Raw genomic sequence first — 22,268 nt, 5'->3', positions numbered from 1 at the left:
TCCAGGCTGTGAGTTATTTCTGGCCCCCACATGCTGCCTGGGGTTTCTTGTCCTTGTATCAATACACTGTAGGACCTCAGCTGAATCATTCCCCCCCCCCCATCTCTCTCTGCTCTCTCTCCTCTTGCAAAAGCGACCTCAAGAAACTAATATTAACACTGCCGGGTTTTTGTAGCAGCGCTGGCACATCCTTATTCCAATCACAGATTGTTTTTCTTGCACGGGTTTGTTTTTAAAGCACAGAGCATTGAGCTGAGGTCAGAGAAATCCCGAGCCATGCAGCGCTTGCATTGTGCCATTTTTTTTTTTGCTATGGTAGCAACACTTAAAGGTGCCATATGTAAGAATGTGGCCAAAAACGGTTACTACATTCAAATTCAAAATACAGAGGTCTTTTAGGTTTTGTTTTCTGACGTAACTGGCAACCCGTGGTTGCTCGGCAGCAGAGACTCTACTGACTGCAATGATTGGTAGACGGCTGTAGGTGGCGCCACATGCCAAAACATGATTTGCAGTCTGCAAAATATTTTTTTAATGCAAATATTTTGTTGTTGGTGAGTTCAGTTTGTTATATGAACATTATTCCTGAGTCTCTGTGACATATTAAGAGGATTTTATGGCCGGTTGCTTTAGATTTATTACATAATGCACCTTTAAATGAATTGTGGCTAAACTGAGGCAAGAAGACACGGATTATCTCCCAACAAGACATTTTGCCAGCTCCTTTTACTGATTCATTATTCTGTATTCTAAAATCAATCACATGTTGGACCAGTGACCGAGCTCTGTCGTAGTCACCAAAGTAATCAAATCACTCTGTTGACGTGGTGGGGCAGTGCTTTAAACCTATGCTGCCTGTTAGTCTGTATCTCCAGTAGCCTGTCAGACAGACTCTGTTACACATTACCTTTCAGAGATGTTATCATCATCCCAACCACCCCCCACAAGGAGCCTTCTGCCTTCTACAGTTTACTAAGTTTGGATCCCAGAGTGAAGCCCATGACAAAGGACACAAGACGTCCCCTTTTTGTGTAAGTCTGATTTGTGTATGCAATTCCTACTCTTCACATTGCAAAGGGGAAGCATTAACAGAAATACTTAACATGGCTGTGCAAACGGATTATTAATAAACTACTGTGTCAGGGCAAGACTGTTTCGGGAGTCGGTGTGTTAAAAATAGCTTTATTGTGGTGGATCATGTTTGGGTAGGAGGGGTCGTTTTTGCCCCACTGGGCCACCCTCGTGGGCAGCAGATGAGCCCGTGTGTGTGTGTGTGTGTGTGCATGCATGTTTGCATGTGTGTGTGTGTGTTTGTACTCTGCTGAGCTGTGAGCAGAGGAGCCACGCCAGTCAGCTATGCTTCAACTGTGCTCTCTGCACACACTCCCACTGTAACAGCGCTGCCTCTTCCTCCTCTGCCTCTGCAGATGATGCCTTGGATTTAGTCGGCCCACATGAGTGATATGAATAACACGCTGGACAGAATACGCACTTCCAGGAGCCTCGGAGAGAAAGCAGAGATTTTTCAGAGTGGCAGAGGTAATGTGAGTGGCTTTGTCAGCCCAGCCCTCATCCCTCTGCGAGCTCCTTCACTAACACCAAATGCCCAGAAGACCAGGACTGCGCTGTGCAAGGATAACAGGTATGGCTCCTATTTTCTTTGAAATTGCCCTGAATTATGCCACTCTGTTTCTAAGATTAAAAACGACTAAAAACGTGTTGTTTATTTTCTCCTGGACACTGCCCTGCAGAAGAATAGTACGCCCTCTGTGTTTGCAGGAGTGAGACAGAGAGGTCCTTTAGGGAACTGTAGTGCAGACTTTGTACCTGTAAACATAATTGGTTCGACCCAAATGCAGCTGTCGATGGAGCGTAATGTATTATTCCAACAGTGCCGTTAAAGAGCTGGCATCGAATCAAACACCTGTTAGTCTGTGGGAGATAATTAGTAACTCAGTAACTGCTGCTTTTTTACAGAGCAGTAAAGAAAGCTTCAGTCCAACAACTGCACCTTTCACAAACCCCGGGCCCTTTATTTTGCAAGTGTGCAGAAATGTGTATCTTCAGTGAAATCTATCGGTGTACTGTAAAAAAAAAAAAAAAAAAAGAAGAAAAAAGTAAAATGCATGTTGCTTTCTGACTGATTTAGAAGGAAGTAGATTGCAATGACATGAAATGAACTATTTTCATCCTGCGCTGCTCACAATTTGGAACAAAAAATACATGCCCTTGTTTGTAAAATGTGAGAAATCGTGATTATAATAACATAATCTCTTTACATATTGATTATTTGATTATAATTAAAGCGTCTTACTCTATCTGAATGCAACCGCTGTGTTTTATAGTAACAAAGTCAGGGGGGCGGTTCATGTGCGCGCACTTTATCTCCCATCTTATCAAAAGTCTGTTGGGGTGTGTCGTTTGAGCGATCTGTCAGTTTGTTTTTCACCTGCTCCGTTTATACTTCATTATTCCTGTGCATGGGACGCGAGCGACAGAGGACGCGGCGCAGATGATGTCGTAGCCGGCAGTGTAGCGTCCAGTCTCACTGATTATGGCTGCGATGCCACAGTCAAAGTCAGCTTTACGCACACGTGTGAACATCAATTTCTGAGCAGCGCTTTGTGCTCCGTGCAACATGTGTCTCTTTCACTCACCGCGTCTGTTTTTCATTCTTTAGGAGCAATAAAGAGGGAGAGGAGTCGTTCTCTTCTCCCGTTCCAAACCCCTTCCCCGAGCCTCTCTCCTCGAGCCTCCCCCACTTTGTGTCTGAATGTTTGTTACCATGGACCAAACGCAGTGCAACTCAGGTGAGTGTTTTCACTTATAAGACACTAAGACTTGTATTATTATGATGCACGTGTTACTTTTTCAATGTGCTCCTCCATGCAGCAAAGTCTGAGGCACAACTGCAGGACAACGGCAGAATTTACATTTGATTACGTGGAGTTAGATGATGTTTAGTGTGTGTTTTGTAAGCGAGTTAAGAACCTATGGATGGTTGAACCAGTTATGTGAGTATGGAAATTAGTCACAGTGAGGAGATAAAAAATGCAGTGTGAGCACAGTCACATCCAATGTTTTTTTTTGAGATCTTAAGATTCGTAATTGCATTTGCTACGGTGCGGCCTCTAAATAACATTAAAAATAGACATGCATAATACTGGAAACTAGATTATAACTTCAGTAAATACCTGGCCTTGTGCCCAAGAGCCACTCTGACACATTTGTTTAAGCTCAGGGTGTGTGTGTGTGTGTGTGTGTGTGTGTGTGGGGGGTGTGTGTGTGTTGGGGGCTGGAAAATGTTTTACTTTAGTCTCACCTGAGCCATATCTGACAGGTTCACCCCTGGAATTTAGTAGAAATTAAAAACGTTTAATCGCAGTTTAATAACAAAGCCCCCGTCTTTCTTAGTTACAGTTGCTATGCCTTGCAAGTTTTTTTTTTTTGTTTTTTTTTAATGTAGCACAGCACACGCAGTTGTCAGTCACATCACCAAATTCACTGCTTAGTTTTCAATAAACAGCAACAGGCTCATCATTGCCAACCGGTGACTATTGATTTATTCGGCTGAAATGTCTCTTGCAAACTAATCAGCTATCACTACACAGGTTACACAGAAAATACCTCCATTTCCTGCGATTCATTTAAATTAATAACCAACCACAGAGCCACTGTTGACAGCTAAATCTGAGCCACATCCACATTTATCACATGAAAAGTTACCACACAAACAAAGTCATCAGGATTTAGGAGCTCCGTCATTACATTACTACTATAACCCAATTGGTCATTTGACTCTAAAATCTAACAATCTCATATTCTTTTGCAGACATAATGCAGGTGATACACAACTGATGATGAATAATCATTTCCTTCAGGTGAGGATATATAACTATGCACATCATATATTTATGATGATGATGATGAAACACACCACAGAACACAAAATACGACACTAAAAAAAATCTAATAATACAATAACTCACACAAAGAACAGTGGCAACCAAGCCAGTGTTGGTCTAAGTGCTTTGTGCAGTCAGCCTTTGTCTCAGTTTGTGATCTCTTGCTGATTTGTGCATTTATAAAGAACTTAATATTACATTTTTAAAGCAGAACATATTAATTATGCTGGTAAGCCAACAATTATGGGTCTGATTGTGCCTGGATTCTGTCGATACATTGTTTTTTTTTCCAGTATCTCTGTGGTCTGTGTGTGTGTGTAGCAGCAGGGGGGCAGCTCAAAGCAGTGACTCATGGGAAAATGTAATATTACAGAGCTTGGCAGCTACATGACCATTAGTCCACCAGTGTCAGACCTCTCTTCGTGTGTTGTCTTCAGACTGAGGATGAAAATATTTACGAAGATTTGCGTCTGGCATTTTTTTTGCTAAGGTGCAGTTTATACACGGACAAATTAGAATTTTCTCCTCTGCAGGCAGTGTGGTAGGATTGCTTGATTTATGACATCATGTGCCCTTCTATTGCATCCTCACTAATCACACTGTCAGAATTTTGGGATTTTCATGAATTTGGCATTTTTTGTGTGATAAATAACATTAATATTCTTAAACCACTCAGTCTAATCAGGATATTTGTAGACAAAAATGAGCAGCGATCATGTTTAGGAATCTGGGCACGTATTTCGAGCTAACAAGAGCGCACCACAACAGCATTATCCATACCTATTCAGAGTCATATACAGTACACACAGAGAGCCAGAACTGCCTTGTCAATACTCCGCAGACTATAAAAGCTCCATGCATAGAATCCATATGCACAAGGTTTCATGACACATCGTATTGTACGTCTCAATTCAGAGAGCTGTGGCATGACGCTGTCAGTTCATCCTGCAAAGGCACTTGAACAGATGCCATGGAAATTCATAGATAAACAAATCATGGTGTCCTCCTCCACAGTCTTCTCCTTCTTCATGTCGGGGGAATCTGTCGTTACCCTCAGTTGACTGCTTGCAACATGAATAGATTAGAAAGGGGATTTTGGAAAAATACAAAAAAAAACACATTGGGCAACGACTTTATCAGGCTGACAAACCAGAATTAAAGTTGCTGTATCAGTCGGTAAAGCTTAGCTTTTTGGGAAAAAGTGTTACGTTGGTGTTACAGACTGTTCCATGCAAGATTCTTATCTGTCTTTATATCATCTGTGATCAGGTTGACCTTGCTTTGCAACAATAAATCACCCCTGTTGGCAAATTGTGTTAGAGAGAGCTCCTTATGCATCTTAAGGCCGGTGCCTGCTGCTCATGACCCTGACAGCCAGGACTTTGCCTGCCTTGATCTCCCTTTTCAGCAGCAGTATTAAGAAAGCAAACACAGCACAGTCGACTGAACTGTTGTTTTTGTAGGATAATCCTCATTTCACAGCTTTGTATTTGGTTTCAGCAGCGCACTCTAGAGACTTGCTGGATGGGTGTAGCCCTCATACGGCTCGACTCCAAACGGTTTGGTATGGCTTTCCATTATTATTGTACCTCGTCAACGTGGGCAGAGTCATCATAGCATGGCTGCATGAAACTTCTGAGACTTTGTTTTACACAAAGTAGTGACTAGTGACTTGTAAAGCAGTTGTTTTTGGTGTAACTGAATCATTCTACTCGGTTAATTAAATAGATTCATTCACGGAATCGTTCGTTCAGTGCAATACATTCATTGAAATACAACAGCAGGGGGTTGTGATGCCGCTTGCGATCGCATCACTGCAGTCGCTAAATACACTCCTCTGTTCAATGTTGAGATTTTAGCCATTTCCTTGCTAGATGTTGGAGATTAACACATTTTCAGCAATTGTATGTCTTTTTAATTGATCTGAAGTTCGGCATTGTTCGGTTTCGTGTCGGACGTCGCGCTCATGACTCTTCCAGGGACGACACTCTGACGACGTCACGTACAGTATTGTTGTCTCAGCTCGCCTGGATCCTCGCAATAGAAGGTACTTAAAAAAGTACCAGGTACTACCACTAATGGAAAAATGTGTCAGGTCGAGCTGTACCGGGACTGTGTCGTGGAAAAGCACCATTATGATGAAATACATAATATATACATACATTGAGCCGACCCGTGTGTCTTTTGGGGTCATATTTGCTGCAAACGCGCCGATAGAAATCTCTCCTCACTGAAGCTCTCGTCAGTAGCGCTGTTTCAGACCGAAATCTCACCCCCAGAAGACAGAACTGTGTTGTGATTGGCCGAGAGCTTTCCCAGCTGTCTTGGTCAGGTACCTGGAAGTGACGCAATTAGCACGTCAGCTTAGTCCGGGCACATCCGGTTGCGTACATTATACCACAGAAGAAGAAGAAGAAGAAGAAGAAGAAGAAGAAGAAGAAGAAGAAGAAGAAGAAGAAGAAGAACATCCGATGTGGAGGTGTCTCACTTGCGACAGTGTCTTCTGACTCTGTGTCCGACTCCGGGTCAAAGTCGTAAAATGGACTGAGGCGGGGAGTCGTGACGAAGCTATTTTTTAAACATTGTTAAAACAGTGTTTTGATAATGAGTAGCAGTGCATCCACCGTTCCAGAGGGGGAGCTGCGCTTCTGAGAGCGGGTGTGCTGATTGCGTCACTTCCAGGTATTGGCCAATCACAAGACAGTTGGGAAAACTCTCGTTGGCTGGCCAATCACAACACAGTCTGTCTTCTGGGGGTGAGATTTCAGCCTGAAACACTGCAGCTGAGGAGAGCTTCAGTGAGGAGAGATTTCTATCACCCATTTCCAGCAACTAGGAGGTTTTTGTCCATAAAAACGAGTTAACCACTCTATGGGAGCTTTAATAAATGAGCATGTTAGAACAAAACAACTATTCCACTTTTGCACTTATGTGAAACTAGTTAATCAGAGTCCTACTGTGCTTGCACTATTGTTCATTTCACCAATACCACCATGTCATGATAGCCTTATTCTGTCAAGGACATAACGAGTTGCTATATGTCAAAATGCACTTGAAGTTGCTGTGTACTGAGGTGAACCCGACACAAAAATGCAGTGTACATTAGGTTAAGACAGCCGGATTGTTAGGAGAGATCGGTTTCCATGGTGAATAAATCAGTGTGCGCGCTGTGCTACCTCAGCTGTTTCAGACATACAACTGTGACATGAGAGATTACTTTGTGAAATGAAATCCTCCTGCACTTTTGAGCTTGACCTCAGGAAAAGTGCCCGCTGGCAACGCTGAGGGGGATTCAGCTTCTCAGACTGTCACCGTCACGGCAGACACACAGCCAGCTGTGTCATCGTGCGGACGAGTAGCACGTCGAAAACTGTCGATAAGGGAGAGTGTCACCGTGGCTTAGACTGTACCGTCATGACAAAAGTGCTGTTCGTCCAAAATGCGCTGGTAATATAAATTATTTTTGGGGATGTCCAAGTATAGCTGGCACTGCCTTCACTTTCCAGGAATATAGTGGGCAGTCATGGTTGGACTCTCACCAGAAACCTGAAGCACACAGCCAGACGGTGTTGAGTGTTCAGTTTAACTGCATGACTCAGAGGAAATGCCCGTCACTTTGGAGATGTTATTTCAGATGCAACACGCATCCATGTCCATGTTCTTACCTCAGCGCTTCAATCTCTCCCCTACAGCAGATGTTACATGGTCCTCCGGGTCACATTTAATAGATATAAATCACCTAAAGATGTTCTCACTACCACTAAATTATTAGAAAGCTGCTTACTGTCAAAACAAAGCGAAGCACGTGAAACATGAGACACTCCCAAACGTGCATTAACATTTAAACATCCTTCAATTAGGATTGTAACACGACATGGCTTTACAGTCTCACTGTGTAAGGTGACTAAGAATCAGCTGTGATCAAGGACAGTGTGTCTGGAGCTCGGTTTATTATGAGAGCTGTGGAGACTCCGTTATCATTCAGGCTCCATTAATTCCGATTCATTTTAAGCTACGGTGATAACTAGCAGCGTCTGTTTGTCTGTGCTCTCCCAAGTCATTGTACTGTGTTTTCAGATAAACATGCACGCTGCTGTGGGAGGTTCTTCTCCTGTCTGTTCTCACAAGTTGAAAGAGAGGACAATGACATGGGTTCCAAGCGTCCACAGTCAGCGCAATAAAGTCAAATACGATACTGGGCACTGCATATGTGAGAGTTTATGTCTAGAAAGCAATGCAAAGTTTTTGTTTTAAAAATACTACATGGACAATAGACATTTTCCATACACACAAACCCTATATGTCACAGTAGATGTCAGGAAAATACTGGAAAAAGCATTTTTCCCAAGGGATATATAAAGCCGCTCCTACTCCTTTTCCCCCATTGAAGGTTAATTGTGATTCCTGCAGCATTACAACGTAAACAAGACAATCAGAGATGGCAGACTTCACTCCATTCACGCAACACACCTCTGGCGGCCTCTGTTGGTCATTATTGGCAAGTTCAAGTGCGGAAGCACAGACAGAGCCTCTAAAAACAATACTTCACTCCTACTCCATGGCGTGAAGTTATAATGTGACACTGACTAGACAAAAACGTGAGTTTCTAGACAACACGAAGACCACACCAACAGTTAAACACAAAATTATCTTCAAAAATCCTCGCCATACGTCATCTATCAGAAACAAACACAACAGGACAAGATCTATAGAGATTACCAAAACCAGAAAGCCTGACTGGACCTGTTGTTAAATACCTGACAGGTCAGTCTTTCCTGTGCACTGGTATCTTCTGTAAACTTGTCAAATGACTCCGTATAGAAGTGAATAGTTAGAGACACACATTAATTATGTACAGTGTTTAACAAATGTATTAGACCACCTGCCATAAAAACGAGAAACATAGAAATTCACCTCTTTTTTTTTTTTTTTATAACCAAAACACAATTTTTTTTTCTGTTCAGGAATGCAAGTGAATCACTATAATTTTACATCTTAAATAAAAATGATGTGTTTTTTTTCCAAACAGTGCATGAAAATGAATTATATTTTAGCATTAAAAACATCATTTCGGTTAAAGAGCTTCAACATACTGGTGTATTAACCATTAGAGAAATGTTAAAAAAAAACTAGTTTGATAATCAATGGCATAAACCTTACATTGAGTGGTGGTTGTTAAAGGTGCATTATGTAATAAATCTAAAGCAACTGGCCATCAGACCCTCCTAATATATCACAGAGACTCAGGAATAATGTTCATATAACAAACTGAACTCACCAACAACAACAGTACAGCCAAAATATTTGCATTAAAAATCTTTTTTGCCGACTGCAAATCATGTTCATGTTTTGAAATCATGTTTTGGCATGTGGCGCCACCTACCGCCATCTACCAATCATTGCAGTCAGTAGAGTCTCAGCTGCCGAGCAACCACGTCTGCGCTACAATGGCGAAGAAAAGGAAACCTAAAAGGCCTCGGTATTTTGCATTTTAATGTAGTAACCGTTTTTGGCAACATTCTTACATATGGCGCCTTTAAGCACTGTATATGATCACATTTACATTATTGTCAACCTCCAGAACTCTCACTCTGGACTGCTCCATTTTTCGCTCCACGTCTGAGGACGACAACAATGATGCACTTCCCTTGTTCTCACAGGACCAAGTGGAACCGAGATCTGATCAACTATTATTTTTCTGTGTCAAATTTACATCTGCGATGCCCCTTTCACATTAGAAGTATAATTCATAAGCAAAGAAAAAAAAAAACCTTATCGTCAGTAATTGAAAGTCACACATCTGGTGAAAAGTATGCCTTAAAGCACCCTGAACTTAGAGAAAACCAACCATTTTAATTGGAGAGGGCTAAAAGTGTGCATCGGCTGTGATGGTAGAGATCTGAAAGTGATGAGTTGTCATTGTTCTGCTCTATAATAATAATAATAATAACAATAATAATAATATGCAAACATAATCTTAGTTTTTTACAGATTGTTTTTTGCCAGTATCCTTATCAGCAGTGCATCAAACATCATGAACTGACATCATGAACATGTCTGGGAAATCGTCAGCTCGCTCACTTTGCTTTTCGACATTATCACATTCCCAGAATTTGTTATTTTGATTCACTTATTTTAGCGTTCTCTGACCTTGAATTGTATATTTTTTACTCCCTGCACCATGAGAAAACCTTTTCTTTTTTTTCCCTCCTTCTTTCTCCCCCCCCCTGACTTTGAGCTTTATTTTTCAGAACTGCCTTTCTAAAAGTAGAGAAAAAGGAACAAGCTTTTTACGTTTCCAAGGACAAAGGAGGAGTTTGAGTTGTGGGGAGGCAACATGACTGAGTTTCTCACACTTTCATTGTCAAGGATCTCAGCTCGGAGAGGTTTTTCCGTAGGATAAAGTAAACATGGAGGAAAAAAATCGTTCAGGTTAAATTACAAAAAAATTATACAGTAGAAATTCATCATCCTCGCTTGAACCCGCAATTTGTTTACAATTATTTACTTTTTCCGTTATTCTGTATGGATATTTTTTTTGTCGTGCATCCAAGACAGAGGCATGAATTTCCATGCGAGAAGAGTCACCTTGCCTGCCATCACACCGCTCTGTCTGCAGAAACGGGTAGGAATCATGGATGAATTTGATACTCTCTCTCTGATCGCACATTGTTTTTTGCTTTTTCCAAAACCTCTGGATGAGCACCATGTGATAATAAGTTTTTATCTTGATAAATATCCATGTGTTTTACGCATAGTTTGTCTGCAACAATTGGTCAGAACGGATTCTTGGGAAAAATGTTGGCCCATTGAGGCAAATTCTTTGAATTAACGGACTCATTGGAAGGATTTTAACCATAACTGGGAGCATTTCTAAACAACCCTTATTATTCTCCTCATTTGTGAATACTACTTGTACTTTTAAGTCGTTTAGTAGCCGTATAGTAGTACCAATAACACGACATACTGCACAGCTGTGATGGTAAAAACTCGGTCTGGCCGTTACAGAGAGTCTTGTATCGAGGTTTGAGCTCCATATTTTTCTCTCGCGGTGTAACAGTGGGGAGCAGGGAGTATACGTTTCTCAATGTTTTTCAATGTCAGAGAGAGAGAGACGAGGCTGCAGGCTGCAACCTCCACCAACCGCCACCACTCAGTGATAGAGCTGCAGCTGTGAGAGTGCGATTCAAGGTTAAATCATAGTAGTCTAATTGGCAACATGGCTCACGCTGTCCTGTCCTTGAGATAAGAAGGTCTAATAGAGGAGTCTCTATTCAACAAATCTATATATAGTCCCGTCTAATCCACGTCTGCGTTTACTCTGCATCGTGTGGACTTTATGTTCTTGCTTTTCTTCGAAAGCCTCTTGAAAGCCATTTAAAAACACAACATATTCTGTCGCACTGTCCATTTAAACCTGTAATGAAGAGTTCCGAGTGTGGATCGCAGTCGCATAATAGAGTCTAACTGATCCATTATTTGGTTGCTGCTTCTAATTAGCTATCTGCTTCCTGTTTACATGCATACATCCATGCAAAACACATTTTTAATATTAATGCAAACACAGCACCAAACTACCACACGCTTTAAGTTCATCATTCGGACAGAACCAAATCAGATTAGGATGAAATCCTCCACACCTTCTTGATCAGGGCTATTCAGTTACAAACTCAGTTGGGCAGTTTTTTTCCAAACCTGGACATTAGCTGGGCCAAATATTTTCCACAGGGGAGGACACATTTAAAACCAGTGCAGATGTATGAAAGATACATCAAATACTGCATTAAAAGAACGCATACACATATTATTATTTTATTATATATAATAGGAATCTTTAAGGGACAGTGAAAAGTGTCTCTCTAGTATTTTGTTTAGTGGGACCACTGGCTGGGCCGCTAAGAGGTTGCTTTTGGGCCGCATGTGGCCCACGAGCCGCCATTTGAATAGACTGGTTCTCGATCCACTGTTGGGGAAGATGGTGTTTGATTACCGTTGTGCCATAATGTATCTTTCGCATGACTGCACTCACGTATTTACACATTTCTCAAAGTTGATTCAGAGCCAAAGCGGACTTGCCATTTTGTCCTTGAGAAACAATAATCTATCTGTCTATCATTCTTTATATTTTTTGTGCATGTCGCAACAGTAGGTGTGCTTGACTGACGCGTGACGTGGACGGGCATGAATGCTCGTCAGGTGAAAGCATTGTGTACATTTGGATCAGGGTTACGTGCCGATGAATGCTGCTCTGTGTTCACTGATAAAAAAAAAAACACAGGGCGGGTTGCGTGGTGTGCGCTACCTTGCCTGGCCATTCATTATCACCGCTGAAACAATGATTAACAGCACTGTCTGCTCAGTGGTTTTGATTGCCGAGTGTAAAACATTGATGCATAATAACAATACAACGACCTGATTGTGGAACTAGATCAACTACTTTGAGTGTGGTAATTACAGTAATTATGATGCAATTGGGACAATCTGTTCACATTCTAAACTGCCTCTTTATTTCTCAATTGATGTGCTGAAAGTTGTAATTTGAAATGCAACATCACTTGAACCCAGCGAACAAGTTTTGGTTCACAGAATGGGGACGGGAACGTTACCGCTTGGTTGCGGCAAAGGTTCCCCCCTACGTTCTCCAGTGGTTGATATGTAAAGTTTTCCTAACGTTAGTTTTTGGTTGCTCATTTGGTTTCCCAGAAACCCAGGATCACTTACAATCTTAGTATACGTTTTCTGATCTATTATATCAATTGGAGAACCCTGTATTAAATACAACTATACGTCTGTGTTTTTAGAGTGAATTATGTGAGATAAAAACACTTTTCTGACCAGAATTAAAGGGGCTATAGTAAGACATGCAACTAGAATTAAAAAATAAAAGGGTTGAAAAAAGGTTGCCAGTTAGTTTGAGGAAGGTAAGAACCAACAATCGGATCTACTGTTGCCCCAAAAGCAACAGTAGTATGCATCTGAAGAACAGATTTTTTGGGGATGTCTGTTTTGGCTTAAGGAAGATAATCTAATTTTTGTGGTGAGCCAGAGATGAGTGTATTGACACTGTGGGGAAACCGCATGTCCTTGGCGGATGTGTGAATTCTCCGAGTGCTTTTGCTTTCTCTTGCCCTTAAAAAACATGCTGCACACAAAAGTGTCCAGAAGAAAGGGAGGCCGAGTTGAAAAAAAATCAGGGGATATATGCTATTAAAAGCTATTACAATTCATTCAGAAGTAAATACATGATATGAATGTCAAATCCACATGATCTGCATCATGGTGGCACTGGCACAAGGAAAGGAAAAGTCACAGGATTACCAAAATCTGTAGGATTCGTCCTCTGGGAGCCATTCACATTTGTACCAAATTTCATAGCAATTGCCTAATGCCATGGTTCTCAAACTGAGGTAAGTGTACCACCAGTGGTACGCGAGCTATATCAGTGTCTGAAGTGTTATGTGAGGAAGAGGAGGCAAGCATGCAGTATGTATAGCACCCTTAAACAGAGTATTGAATACATTCTAAGGAAATTGCTGCCTAAAAATTGTATCTTCCATGTCTATTCAGGTGATGCAACTAAACAGCAGGATTGTGGAAAGTGCATGTCTGTGCTTTTTTTTTTTTTTTTTTTTTTTGCAAAAGGTGGCATCAGTGACTTGAGATCATGTGATCCAACTTCCAGGCAACACTTTGTTTGCAAAGTGTGCTTAATCTCAACAGTGGAACACAGACCCACCCATGAGCTGGCACAGGTCTTACAACACACACTTGTAATGTTAAAACCACACTAGCGCACCGTGTACTGTAAACTTCCTGTCTCTCGTCCACTTGTGAAGGAGTTAATAATATGCATACAGATAAAGGCTGTGCTGAAGTCGGGAACAATATTTACTTATTCACACTCACAGTAAATTATAAGTTCATTAAAGCCAATGCTATGGAAGAAGGAGGTCGTGCTATACAGTATGCAAAAGTAACATAGGCTGATAATCATAAATATACACTTAATAGCTAACCCTTTATCACCTAAGCCTCAAAATGCCTTTGTTTTGCTTATTTTAACCAAAAAATTGTGCTTTTGCCCATTTTTCCACAATAACTTTAAAGGTGCATTATGTAATAAATCTAAAGCAACTGGCCATAAAATCCTTCTAATATGTCACAAAGACTCAGGAATAATGTTCATATAACAAACTGAACTCACCAACAACAACAGTACAGCCAAAATATTTGCATTGAAAAAAATATTTTGCAGACTGCAAATCATGTTTTGGCATGTGGCGCCACCTACCGCCGTCTACCAATCATTGCAGTCAGTAGAGTCTCAGCTGCCGAGCAACCACGGGTTGCCAGTTACATCAGAAAACGAAACCTAAAAGACCTCGGTATTTTGAATTTGAATGTAATAACCGTTTTTGGCCACATTCTTACATATGGCACCTTTAAATATGTGGGAGTTATTTGCAATTTACTGCATGTGAAAATAGCGTATTAACAATTTAAAATGGAGAAAAACACATCGTTTTAATTGAAAGAACACTGTAGTTGTACACGAATACCAGATTTTGCCTGTTAAATTTGACTATAAAACAAAAAATACTCTGTAGAGGCGGTTTTTCCAAATCTCTCCTCTCTGGCGACAAAGATACTGATTTGCCGGCTTCTTGCAACAGCGTATTATGTGAATTACCATAATATTCACGTGTCTTTGACGTGCAGCTTCTCAGCTTTCAGAATTTTTCCACTAGCACAAACCGTTGCGTAATTGCGATAATGCAAAGCGCTTGTGCAAACGCGGCGTCTGCGATATGCTCGGTGTTAAAGGGTTAAAACCAAATGAGTCTCTTTATTGATCGTCTCATCATAATTGCGTAACGTGGCAGTCCTGAACTAACAGTAATAACCAGCAACATCCAGTTCAACCAACATTCAAACAGCGAACCACTTATGTCACTAATATCATTCACTCACATGTTGTGACAGGAGTGACCTCGCTGTCAGTGTCATTACCCACAAACCCACAGACCCAGTTGCTGTTGAAACGTGACGCCCGACTAATTTGATTTGGCAGATTCTCCAAAAGCCACAAGCAAAGACTCTATTGTGTTGTTTGTGAGTTTGCTTTCAAAGGAATATTTGCATTGACATAATAATCTCATCCACATCGGTTGCTGGACTAACGCAGGCCGATTGTCTTTGTTAGACAATGCAGCCTCATTAGACATGAAATGGTGACGTCATAGCTGATGCTGTGTTTGTTGAGTGCAAACATTATGAAAAGAAATTAATCGTTTTGATAGCAGGATTGTTGTAGTTGTAGGAGTAGGATAACCCCCCCCCCCCCATATTTCAGTGGTTTGGTCCACTCACAGCACTGCGCTTCTTGTCATAGATTATTGCTCGTCTTTTTTCAGCGTTATGTTGATTAAAACCCTCGCAAGTGGACATTAAGTCATTTATCCACTCCACTCGATCAACAAGCACATACAGAACATGAAATGTGTAATTTCAGATGTGTTTTCCTGCTTATCCAGATGGATAAGCAGTTTTAGTTGTTAGATAAATGATTTTTCAGTTCCGATGAAAAACCTTTTATTTTGTTTAAAGGCCTAGAGTTAGATGCAATTTATAATTGAAATGTTTTTTTTTTTTAAGTTATCATGTGACATAGTCACAATTTGTTTTGCTGTTGTTTGAAGACTAAATAGGCTACGTGCACAATGGAGCTTCTGCCTAGCAACCGTGGCTGCCGGTACGCTGGGCTGCTTCCGGTAGGTCGCGTTGTCATTGTGATTTCCCGGAGACGCTAGTCGCAGAGTCAATTTTATTCGTAAAAATGAGCGGATTTTTGGATACAAGAGAGACGGTTATCGTAGTTAAAAACTCAGGACGTCAACTAGGGCTGGGCGATATATCGAAAATGTATCGTTATCGGAATTTAAGACGATAATCGACGTCATTTTGCCATTATCGATACATTCGATAATTCAAAAAAATTTTAAAAAAGTAAACAATAAAAGTTGTTTTTGGCTGTGTGTGTGGGTAGGCAGGCTACCTGTATGTTCATGCCCCTATAAGACACTCGGACACTTATATTAGGCGAATGGTCAATTATGCAAATTAGGCAATGACGTCATTTAGCAACTTCGAACTTACCGAACATTTATCGTCATCGAGGTGAGCTGCTCAATATATCGTGATATTGATTTGAGGCCATATCGCCCAGCCCTAACGTCAACCCTACATTGTTGTGTACCCCTTTGTGCAAATTCGTCTCGGTACAGTAGTACGATAAACTTTCATAGGTTTCCAGTGGATGTGTGTGTGTCGATGACAACACGACAAACAGGAAGCAGCCCAGCGTACCAGCAGCTACGGTTGCTAGGCGGAAGTTCCATTGTGCACGTAGCCTATAAGTATTATTTCTAGTTATAGAATTTATTTTCAGTTATTATTAGATTTTGCAAAGTCACTGTAGTGGAGATTAGATTATATATTGTGCATTATTGCCACCTAACACCCAGTACCATTGTTGCTGTTGCTGGTTTAACAAACAAAAACTGTACACGGGAAGGATATGGACTAATAAGGAACAATTATTGTAATAATTATTTAAAAACTTTTCACATAATGCAGCCTCAACACTGAGAAACTGCTCAGACCTCAGTCTGGTTGGAGAGCTCTGTCGTCTATTTTCCACACAGGAAACAGACTCATCCTGCCCAGCTTTAATTTAAGGCCATGATGACCCAACTATAATTAAGCAACACCACTGAATGATTCTCTTGACCATTGCAGGGCATTATGCTGAAAAAATCTGCTCGCAATTGGTGTGTGAGTGCGAACAGAGAGGGGGTTGGAGCTTTGCGAGTCTCTCTCTCTCTCTCTCTCTCTCTCTCTCCACCCACGAGTGAATAAACTGAGCCACAGTAATACAAATATGTGGAGTCAGAAAAGCAGTTTTATCTTATTACCTCTTTTCAGCTCCACTGCAGCACAGACGGAGTAAAGTGACTGAGAGAAGGAGGGAGAGAGAAAAAGAGAGATGCTGTGTACTCAGCCATGTTTAGGCTACAGAGCTTGTGCAGCATCAGAACTCTGCTTGGTTTCAAACAGAGCGAGGGTAAGTTATACTTTGAGATTTGTGTAAATTAAACTAGGCGTGGGATGTCGATCGCAAGATTACTGCAGGGTTTTTTCCTCCTTTACGTCCTGGAACTGCGTTTCCACCGACGCAGAATCTGATACTGAAGTGCAGTTTGTAGGTCAAAGTGATTAGTTTGTCTGATGCATTTCCTCATGTGCAACACCGATCGTCGCTTTTACGACGACTTGGTGCCGTTTCCCCGATGAATGATGTTTGTCGATCCAACGGTTACGTTGCAGGTAATCAAAGTTTATAATGAAGATAACACCAGCAGAGCGGTAGAAGTTCCAACGGACATCACGGCACGGGACATATGCCAGCTGTTCGTCTTGAAGAACCACTGCATCGACGACCACAGCTGGACCCTTTTTGAACACCTCTCTCATCTGGGAATAGGTAGGTTTTTTGTTTATTTTTGCAAAATGACTGTATTTTTGTAAGAATCTTGAAACCTAAATGACAACATGGTCAGCAAAAATGTGTTTAATACAGTTTGCAATGACTGCTCAGATCCACATGGGTTTTCCTTAACGGTCATGGTTCTACATATTAAGTACAGCCATTTAAATTGGTTTCGGCTTTTAAGACACATTTTATTGTAACATTAATGAGACCAGGTTTTTAAATTCATATTTACAGTATGTACTTGCATTAATAGTGAAATATGGATTATGTAAGTCTTATGGGCGAGTGGGCTTTGCTTTATTTTGAAAGGAGCTGTAAATGGTGGCTTGGTGAAATGTGACAGATGATTAAAATCACTGTTCCCCGTGTGTTCTGTTGAATCCCAAACCACACGGTGGAGGACAGATCCAAGTCACGCTGAAAAGTATTTCTCGTCTTCTGTTTGTAATGCATTAGCAGAGCTGCAGTGCATAAATGAAGACATCACTGTCTACCTTGAGCCGTATAGATTTTCTCTCACTCTGCACTTTTCAACCCTACAGTACGAGCATTTCTTGGCATGGTTTTGCTCAAATGTTGTGAGCAACGCTACCTGTTTGCTGTCAGGTGCAAATATATATATACTGTGATGTCAGTATATGTAAATCAAACCACACATACTGATCACTTCCCTTTGCATTCATCAGTGGTGCATGAAAGGCATAACATTGTTATTAGTAGGTCAATGTGGAAAACACACGTCATATGACTGGTGCATTGGCAGTGATCTGCATAATGGTTTTCTCAGCTGCATTTTCACACTATCGCAAACTTCACATAAATCAATCATCTGTTCTGCTCCAGTCTTCAAAGTTTTCTCTTCAGAGAAAACATCAAATCTTGATCATTGTTATTTTTCAAACGGAAAACATGTGCTTGATGTGACATAATTACCCTGAGAAAGGTTAAAGGTGCCATATGTAAGAATGTGGCCAAAAACGGTTACTACATTCAAATTCAAAATACCGAGATCTTTTAGGTTTCGTTTTCGGACGTAACTGGCAACCCATGGTTGCTCGGCAGCTGAGACTCTACTGACTGCAATGATTGGTAGACGGCGGTAGGTGGCGCCACATGCCAAAACATGATTTCAAAACATAAACATGATTTGCAGTCTGCAAAATATATATTTTTAATGTAAATATATTTGTCTGTACTGTTGTTGTTGTTGGTGAGTTCAGTTTGTTATATGAACATTATTCCTGAGTCTCTGTGACATATTAGGAGGATTTTATGGCCAGTTGCTTTAGATTTATTACATAATGCACCTTTAAGCAGATGGGGATAAGTGGTTTTATGGTATTTAGGCAGTTTGTTTGCACAACACTCATAGTTCATATGGGTGTATATAAATACCTCTTCTGTTAAATCATTCATAAAGCAGTTACGTGTTGCCTAAAGGCTTATTTGCCTCGACATTGTTCATATTTAAAGGGTAACTAAACTCTCCCTTCTGAGGCTAATTCTGCCCAATGCCTGATTTGAAAAAATGCCAAGAAGTGGGCTGAGAGCTGCATGAGAGAAAGTGGGATCGGGGAGCACAGCAGGGGGCGTGGTCTGGTAGTGAAATGCCACATTAAGTTGAGGCCACGTTCACACATAAAGTGAGTGAAACGTGAATCTTTTTCTTTGCCGTTTTGAAAAAGTTTCCTATAAACACGGCATCGGTTCAGGAAATGTCTCCGTCCACACAGAACTCTCCTAAAGCAACTAAAAAAAAAAAGCTGTAGTACATATGCCAGGCCTGTGAGTGGCACTGTAGAAGATTTGCACCTGACTCAGCAAATAACATTGACACCCATATGATTACACGTAAAACACTGGCTATCTGAAGAAAAAAAAAGGGTTTTCCATTATTTTAACATCATGTCCCTTTCTGGGAAATATTATGTTAATGTTGTACTAATGTTTGACATGAGAGCCACACTCGACAAGAGAATACGCACACTGATAAAAGGTTAATCATCAAACTTGGTGCCTGAAAGGTCAGCAATATAACACAGGAAAAGTTGTTTATTGATCTTTGGTTTGGCATTGTCCCTGCTTAAGATTGCTGTCTTTTATCTGCAGGGAAGTTGTAAAAACAGATGTTTTGTATGATATGTCGCCCTCATGTCACCAGAGAGAACCATTGAAGACCATGAGTCTGTTATGGAGGTGCTATCGGGCTGGGGGATGGACTCGGACAGTCGGCTGTATTTTAGGAAGTATTATGCGAAATATGAATTCTTCAGGAAACCACTGGTGAGTTTGTTATGACATTTGTGTGAATGGTGATTCATTCGCATCATTTTGGATTTGGCGCGTCCCCCACTTTGAACTAACTCGCCAGGGAATTCCCACCACAATATGTCTCACGTTGGTAGGAGTTTTTCCCAGATCACATGGTCTCCATATCCACTGAAACGGATGGAATGGTGGATCCCTCTCAACTTATACAGGTAGGTTTTCCTGGTCTATTTTTTGATTTTTTTGATTAACTGCACTGTACTGACAAATGTTTGTCCACCCAATACAGACCTTTCTCAACTCTAACACTTGTCCTGAGATACATGGACACCTTCACGCCAAAGAGCAAAGCAAGAAATCTTGGAAGAAGTTTTATTTTGTGCTGCGGAGGTCTGGCCTTTACCTTTCGAATAAGGGAACCTCCAAGGTCAGTCAAAAAAAAGAAAGAAAAAAAAATTGATGCTTCATGCCTTTTAGGAGAATCAAACGCTATAAAATCCCAGTGGGAAATTCACTGAAATAATGAGGTCTTATCTGATGTGTAATTGCATTACATTCGCGTCAGTGCTTGAATTAAATGCACATGGTCCTCGTTTACAGACTAAAAAAACTCCTGGCACCAGTAAGCGAAATTAAAACACTCAATTTGATATAAATGTCGTCGGTTTTTCACCGCAAGTTCATTCATATCACTCGTGTTGCGAGAGGGCACTGGAACAGGTTGAGCTTGATTTTCCTTAGGTCAGCTGGCACAGCAGCCAGGCAGAGACAGCGCCCTGAAAGCTGCTGACAAGTGAACCTTATACCTCGGCACCAGCCATGCCAACACAAACTTCTCAACTGCTTTCGTTTCCTACAACAGTAGACCTTTTGTTGTCGTGCACAGGAACGCTTTGGTACAGTGCACACGCATACACACACATTTCTGGTCAGTTGGCGCAGACACTAACAGCTGTGGCTTTACTTAAAACAAGGAAGTGGGAAGAGTGTGTCACATGAAAGCAGAACAGTGGGAGTCCTTGTGCTTTTTTTTCTTCTTTCGAAATTTTGCTGTTCATACTACGTCTCAAAAGAACCACCATCAAAATGTATTTCATTAAATGTATTGTTTAACCAGACCTTGAAATACCGATAGGTACAGAGCCCCACACATAACAACTTGTGCACCAAATATTACTTTGTGTAATAATTTGGTAATAATGATTCTGCAATAATGATTCCTTGCAATGCCAGGCTTTTAAGAATATCTTTGTAACTATCAATCACACTATAATCGCTGTCAGCCCTTTCTTGGCTACAATTTAGTATTTGGTGCGCACAAATTAGAGTTTTTTTCCCCCCCACGTCATGTCTGGGGCGCTGTAAATAGATTTATTGATAAATAACCATTTTATATGAAGTGAGCGAAACTCCACCTGTTCTAAATTGGCCTTGATATAAATCTTTAGAACGCACTCATTAGGTCCTTTTCTATATTAGATTCTGTGGAAAAGACCCAACTCTATGATTTCAAATCAGATAAAAGTGCATATTATTGTGTCTTTTACAGGAACCGAGGCATCTCCAGTTCATTGTTGACTTCAGCGACAGCGACGTCTACACCGTCCTGTCGGCCAAAAAACTACACGGAGCACCTGCAGATTACTGCTTCTGTGTGAAGGTATGATCACTTTTCTTTTCAGGTAAAACTACACAACAACAACAAAAAAAGAGCTGGATAATTGTTTCGTTTTGATGCATTTTCTCTCTCCTCCAGTCCACAAAGTGCAGTTCGGCCCGAGACTTGAAGCTGTTTTGTGCAGACGATGAGCCGACCAGGACCTGCTGGATCACAGCCATGCGCTTGTTGAAGGTTGGCTTGCCGATCACACACTTGTTTCTTAAAGGAGGAACGCTGTGTCGATGCTTCGATCAGATTTAACTTTCGGAGAAGGTCAAGGGAAAACACCGTGCGATGCGGGATTAGTGCGCCCATTGTCTAGATGTCTGCTGGAGAGCGTTTTTAGCATCGCGCGCTGTCATGTTTATCTATAAATAATATGGGTTAAGGTTAGCGAGCACAAGAGACTGATTTATTTGTATGTGTCTATTTTCATCACTATTATATTTTTAAATGTAGCATGTCTCGGGCTATAATTGACAATCGTCATGTTTATGTATTTCAGTATGGGATGCAGCTGTACCAAAACTTCATCCAGCCTCACCAAAAACAAAAAACCTCACCAATGGTAAGCTGAGGATCTGTAACTGTTTAAACATGTTTTTTTTAAAAGGTATTTTTTAGGCTGTTGTATAATCTATAATTAAAGGTGCCATACGTAAGAATGTGGCCAAAAATGGATTTAAAATTCAAAATACCGAGGTCTTTTAGGTTTCGTTTTCTGACATAACTGGCAACCCGTGGTTGCTCGGTAGCTATAGACTCTACTGACTGCAATGATTAGTAGATGGTGGTAGGTGGCGCCACATGCCAAAACATGATTTCAAAACATAAACATGATTTGCAGTCTGCAAAATACTTTTTTGCAGATTTTTTATGCAAA

At 40.9% G+C, this 22,268-nt stretch overlaps 1 protein-coding gene across 1 annotated transcript; it reads left to right on the top strand.

Annotated features, from left to right (window-relative positions):
* Positions 1-1,454: 1,454 nt before the first annotated feature.
* Positions 1,455-21,962, top strand: grb14 (growth factor receptor-bound protein 14; the record flags this gene model as incomplete). The annotated part of the gene is made up of 9 exons (XM_083908458.1): positions 1,455-1,642; positions 2,681-2,810; positions 17,292-17,448; positions 19,619-19,740; positions 19,863-19,937; positions 20,015-20,152; positions 21,275-21,385; positions 21,482-21,577; positions 21,891-21,962. The coding sequence occupies 9 exons, from the start codon at positions 1,455-1,457 to the stop codon at positions 21,960-21,962; spliced, it is 1,089 nt and encodes a 362-aa protein (XP_083764584.1).
* Positions 21,963-22,268: the final 306 nt, after the last annotated feature.

This window comes from Microchirus variegatus, assembly GCF_963457635.1.
Source record: "Microchirus variegatus genome assembly, chromosome: 22".
Classification (NCBI taxonomy): Eukaryota; Metazoa; Chordata; class Actinopteri; order Pleuronectiformes; family Soleidae; genus Microchirus; species Microchirus variegatus.
The sequence above is the reverse complement of the archived record's forward strand: the minus strand, read 5'-3'. Positions and strand labels throughout refer to the sequence as shown.